Source organism: Nilaparvata lugens, chromosome 3 (assembly GCF_014356525.2).
Source record: "Nilaparvata lugens isolate BPH chromosome 3, ASM1435652v1, whole genome shotgun sequence".
NCBI lineage: Eukaryota > Metazoa > Arthropoda > Insecta > Hemiptera > Delphacidae > Nilaparvata > Nilaparvata lugens.
In genome coordinates this window covers 84,225,230-84,231,733 of record NC_052506.1, presented here as the reverse complement: position 1 = coordinate 84,231,733, position 6,504 = coordinate 84,225,230, and the positions used below count along the sequence as shown (strand labels likewise).

General features: G+C 34.7%; 1 protein-coding gene across 1 annotated transcript in view; it reads left to right on the top strand.

Annotated features, from left to right (window-relative positions):
- Positions 1-366: 366 nt before the first annotated feature.
- The window catches only part of LOC111050565 (zinc finger protein 264), a 73,738-nt gene continuing 67,600 nt past the window's right edge, over positions 367-6,504 (top strand). The window contains exons 1-2 of the mRNA XM_039422920.1: positions 367-555; positions 4,500-4,628. Coding sequence (XP_039278854.1) covers positions 418-555; positions 4,500-4,628 — 267 coding nt within the window. The 5' untranslated portion in view covers positions 367-417. The remainder of the gene's footprint in view (positions 556-4,499; positions 4,629-6,504) is intronic.

The window sequence follows — 6,504 nt, the reverse complement described above, 5'->3', positions numbered from 1 at the left end:
CCGCAAAGTAGACACACGCTAATCCACCTGTATGGTTTGATAGCAAAAGAATTATTAAATCTATCATAATGCATGATTTTGTTACGAGTAGGTTGAATTAGATTGGCTTTTCAAATGTACCGCCATAAAATACAAAATGGCCGCTCCATGAGGAACACGAGTGTTTTGACCTGGTTTTTATAGAGCGCGCCAAATTGTAGCCAGATTTACTAGTAGATTATGGTGTTAAATTTTTGGTAATTTTCCACGTAGAAAAAGAATTCATCCATCCACTTTGGTTACACCCTGAAATAATACACTAATAAAAGTTCCCATTTATTTTGCAAGTTTTGTTGGTAGGCTGGTACGAATGATTTGTAGTTCACTTGGCTACTTGCAGAAGAAAACAGAAATGGCCGGGCATTCCTTCTGGCAGTAATGACTGTTTTGCTGTACGATTCAATTTACTGCAGATTATGCGGGGAAGAAAATACAAATGGTATTCTTTTGTACGAGAATGATACAAATTCAGGTGTGGATATTTGCTCTATGATCAACAATTATCTTCCAATAAAGGTACGAAGTATTCTTTTTAGTATTAAACTTGACTCGCCCAATATGGATTCTCTAGACTCTGTACTGATTATGGTTGCAAGCAACCTAACTGCGTGATTCAAAATGACATTTGTTATCAAGAACAAACGTATTAAAATCCTATTTTTTATTATTATAGTATATTATTGAAGCTATCCAATATTTTTTGCAATACCATAATTATCTCAAGTTGAATTTGGATACTTTTGTATTGATAATTAGGTAAGAATAATATTATCCTATTCGTAGTTGAGGTTAGTCTCAGATAACATAATATTTTGAATGCGCGCATCTAAACAAATCTTTGAATTTCCAACATTTTTTTTAGAAACAGATCAACTTCAATTGTTTTTGTAAAATTCAATCACAATTATAATATTTTATTCATTGATGCTACATTTGTATACTGTTTTGCTTGTATACAATCTCAATTAGGTTGTAAACTAGAGGCCTAACCATTTGGCAGTTGTCGCGTTTTTGTAAAAAGTACAATAATTGATAATTATTTATTCTAAAAAGAGTGATTTCAGTTTCCACCATATTTTCCCCAACCAAAACCCCTTGCTGCATCTTAGGCTACAGAAGAATACTATGCTGAGTGTCTTTCACTTAATACAAAATCGCACATTGTAGCTACCGTATAGTTTAGTATTTTTTTTATAGTACAAATAGTTTTTTAATGATGTCATTCAATGATGATTCATAAAGCCGTCCAATTTTTTGACCAACTTGGTAGGTGTACAAGTATGATAGTCTTTAACTCTTTACGTTCCAACTTCTTTCCCAACATCAGTCGTAATTCAACTTCGCTTTTACTAATTTCGTCTCATTGTAGCTTATACAGTTTTTAGTTTTTACAATTTTATTATTAAGGTCGTTTTAAAACAAATTGGTGTGTAGCCCACGCAATTTTTCATGAAAAAAAAAACAGAAGATAGCAGCATTGTGCATTTTGGCCGCATTGCTTGATAAAGATAAAAAGTGCTTTGTGAAATTTTGTTTGAAGATTGTGTCAATTACTGTGATAGAAAAGGCACTGTCTTGACCTCCTCAACCAATATTATATAGGTCCTAATACGGGATTCCGCGGCTCATACATTTTAAATGCTCTCAAGTTGTTGCTGAATATATTAATATTGATAACGACGATTATAAAAACTATTTAAAAATACTACCTCAGCAGCTTATGTGATCCGAATAATACGACAAATCTCACTGCTCTCATTGCCTATCATTCAGTATTTGCATTGCACCTTCGTTATGGAATTGCGGCTTGGGGTTCAACAGCACAAACTAACCTTGAAAGAATACTGAGAATCAAAAAAGAACAATAAGAACGGTATTAGGAGTGGATAGGATTGAGCACTGCTGAAACCTATTCAAGAGCAACAAAATCCTGACAGTCATATCGCTTCACGTATTGGAATCAATAGTGCAAGCAAACGAGACAAATCCCACACTGAGATCGGATCTTCACAACTACAACCTGCGAAACCAACACAACCTGAATCTACCTCAACACCGACTAAGAAAATATAGCAGATCCCCAACATAATTATGCAGGGACTTTTTTCTACAACTTGCTGCCTGAAAACCTTAAATCAATCTCAAGAAAGAGAGTGTTTGTAAAGCAGCTCAGAGGATATTTGACAGACAGGCCATACTACTACATAAATGAATAATATGTAGATGAACACAGTTACATACACAGGAGATAATCCTTATAAATCATGACGACTCCTGTAGCCTCAGAACTGCTGGGAAGGCGGATAAAGTAAAGTTAGGTTCACATTCACGCTTTCACTTGAAGAAGTTAGCTCATTCGTTTATAAAAAAGATACAATAACGCATGGTAGTGGTGAAAACCGCGTTGTAGCAATTGTTCTGTTTTCGGCCATCGCGAGGAGGGTCATATGAGAATCTATAGTTCAGCTGCAAATATATAGGTCGAGTGAGTGTCCGACATTACCACTTACCACTCACATTCCAACTCCGCGGCAGGTCAGATATGTTGGACCTCTAAATGAACCTGCTCGTCCGACTAGACTTCCAAAAATTCGACGAACCCATTCAGGTGGACCGTCCACAAAAAATCGAACCGTGAAGGGCGTAAAATCGGATAGCGAACGAGTGTTGTAGAAATTACAACACGCGACTACTCGTGTTTCTTAACAGGTGTTTTAACGTGTTATAACTTCAATTCCTCTCTTGAAAATTTAGAATTATGATCTGTTTTGAACAAGAACGAAGGAAAAAATAAAAATAATTGGAATATAATACTCATTCAACTTATAAACTGTATTTCTGGTCACTACAACGTACAAATCGATATAAGACACTAAAAAGGGGTATATGGTGTAGAATTGAGTTGCCAATTTACCAGATACATCACACTATCAAAATCTTCCAAGAATATGGCAAAAAACAATAATTTCAAGCGCTATCTATATATATATATAAAAGCGAAATGGCACTCACTGACTGACTGACTGACTCACTCACTCACTCACTCACTCACATAACTAAAAATCTACCGGACCAAAAACGTTCAAATTTGGTAGGTATGTTCAGTTGGCCCTTTAGAGGCGCACTAAGAAATCTTTTGGAAATATTTTAACTCTAAGGGTGGTTTTTAAGGGTTTAAAGTTCGTCTTTTAGCATGTATATTCTTCTTCTCCCAATCTCTTAATTATAATTGAAATTTCCATATCATATGTTACTATAGAACTACAATCTAGATAGAGTACCTCTTCGAAACAGTTGTTAACTGGCAACTAAATTAATAATTTTGTCAGGTTGGCATTAAGTTGAGTTGACTTTGTTAGGTTGGCACCAAGTTGAGGATTTAAATGCATTTATCGCGGAAAAATTGATTGGGCACTCCTACTTCAATCCTGGGAATATTATATTACTAGCCATCAGGCTCGCTTTGCTCGCCATATCCGTTTAGCCAGACGTTTAGACTGGACCCCCGACTGGATTGTCCTAACATATGATAAAAATGCTCAAATTAAAAATGAAAAAAAAAATCTCATTCTTGGACGATCCAGTCGGGGGTCCAGGGAGCGGAGCCCCCTGGCTAGACGGATATGGCGAGCAAAGCGAGCCTGACGGCTAGTTATTTCTATGTGCAAGTTATTCAGTCACAGTGACAATTTTCCCTCAACATACATGATTTGTGTGAGATAACTTATCCATGTAGAATTAGCCTATTTGTGTAAAATTCTATTAAGGACCGGTTTTCAAGCTCGGGATTTAGCCAAGTTCTAGACTTTAAACAGCTGGAGTCAGAAAATTGGCTTTCTGAAACGGGGCGTAGTCGCAGTCATAGTCACCACCTGTTTAAAGTCTAGAACTTACCTAAATCCCAAGCTCGGAAACCAGCCTGTATTCGAAAATTGCATTGAGTCATCATGATATTACTTGGGCGAATATAACAAAAGAGTTTGCGTCTGTCTCAAAGTAACACTGAACTCTAGAGCCTATTATGGAACAGGAAATATTGAGCCTATTGTAGTGAAAAACGGCAATATGTCACGTAGTTTCGCGAAATCACCGTTTTTGATGACAGCGTCATCACCAACCGACAAATGCTTAGCAATCTAGGATTACGATTAGTATAATAATATTTGAATAGACTGTTTATCATAATATACATTTTAGATAATGCTTCTAACCTCATAAAATGTTACTTTGGCAATTTCCTCAGGCTAAGCTTTTTCCAATGGCTATTAAGCTAATTATATCTAATCTAGTAATTAAATCTCATAAGCTGATCTAGTGAGTTATTGTTATCCATTAACAGCTATTTTATGATAAGCTTGTTGATAAATATTAACATGTTATACCTTAGTAACCTTTTGCATCACGTAAAAGGTAATTCCTCTTTTTCAATAGAATATTTCATAACTGAGAAATTATTTTAGGTTGCAAATGATGGCAATTTTCCGAGAACCATTTGCCCTGGATGTAACCTTCAACTACATTCGACTGTACAATTTTTTGACCTGCTTATCGAGGGTCAGAAAAAAATCAGAGAGCTCTGGAAAGAACAGGTCAGTTTTATGTTCGAAATATTTTTCATCATCAAAAAATTATTCGTAAGATCAAACGCTATGACGACAATTTCTTCTTGGGAAGATTTTATTCAAGAAATGTAAAGTAAATTTTTGGGATCTGCCAGTTTTACAAAAAGGGGGAGTCAATTTTACTATAATGAGGTTTGCGTTACGAAACTGGAAAAGACAGGCAGTGGATCGGGAGAGATGGAGAGGCTTTGTGAGGGAGGCCAAGGGTTTATTTATTTATTTATTGAGAATACATTACATGAAAAAAGTACAACTCGGAGAGGTTTACAGCTAAACGCCAAAACAAACCTCATTTACACAAAAAGTATGACACAAATGAATTAGAAATAATTATTAAGAACTAAAAATTAAAAATCAAAACCAAACTAGATAAAGAAAACAGAAAATAGTTGCTTAGAGAAAAAACTGTTTTAGAAATAAGAACTTGATATTAAAAATTAAGATAAACTTGATTAAGATAACAGGAAAAAGTTGCTTAAAAGAAGGTAAGATTGTTAGAAAAAAGTTGATTATAAATAAGAACTACATTTTAACCCTTAAGTGGTCGCGCAGCTTTTTGAAACACAAGTGCTCGCATGGGGTGTTCAGAACACCCCAAATGAAAAATTTCATAACTGCTTTCCTTTTTGTTACTAAGGGAAGAAACTATTTTTAAACAATAAAATGGACTCCCCTGATATCATTGTGCTTACACTCATGTGATTTCAAAATTTAGTTTATAATTATCAGATTTTTAAATAAAAGATTACCAGATTTCGAGTCAAGCTGTATTTGTACAAGTTTTGTAAAAAATATATATATTCAGAATAATGTTTTTCTTGTTTTCAATGTTTTACTGCATTGAATATGGATAATACTAAATTAATCCAATGAATTTCAATCCAATCATGCTTTCCATGACATGGCAGCTCATATCCAAATATGACCAATTCATATATTATGCGAGAAAGTGTAACAGAAATTTTTACTAAATAGGTAACTTTATATTGATCTGAAAATTGACGTAAAATATGAGGAAAAGTAAATTTAGGCCATGTTCAACTTACATTTTATTTGCATCAACATCATTCACTTAGTTTAGGCTGTTACATACTGTTTTCATGTGTCAGTAACTCAACAAAAAGTTACTTTAGTAGTCGCGTGGGGTGTTGCCGACACCCCAAAGACAATTGAAGAGATCTTACTCATACAATTAGTGTCGCAGAACTGGTTTTTTGATTTGGTTCTCCCACTCATGCACTGGTTTGAAGGTACTGTACCGGTCAGCAGGTTAGCCAATCGATCAATCAAGCTAGAGCAAAATTTACCTTACTGGGGTGTTTAAAACACCCCGCGCGACCACTTAAGGGTTAAAAATTGAAAAAAAAACTTAATGAAGAAAACTATGTAACAACAACAAACTACATTATATTCTTAATCTACATTATATTCTTAAACTTTATAAGAATATATTGAAGGTCTGCAAAATAATGTGACGGTTAAAATTGAAGAGCTTGCATAGATGGTCAACGCAAACTGGAGGACGATCTTGGTAAGTCCCTCGAAACTTGTCATGAAAAATTAGATGAGTATACAGACATTTTGAATAGGCAGATGGAGTTATCAAAGAAACAAAATGATAGCATAGAATCTCTACAAACTGAAAACAAGTTTTTGAAAGCCAAAGTAAACGATCTAACAATCAAATTAGAGGACTTGCAACAATATTCTAGGGCCAACACTGTTGAAATTCATGGCGTCCCTGTATCCGAAAATGAAGACACTTTACAAAAAACAATAGAAGTGGGTAGGGCTCTGAATATGGATATAAAAGAAGACATGATAGACATTTGCCATCGTTTGC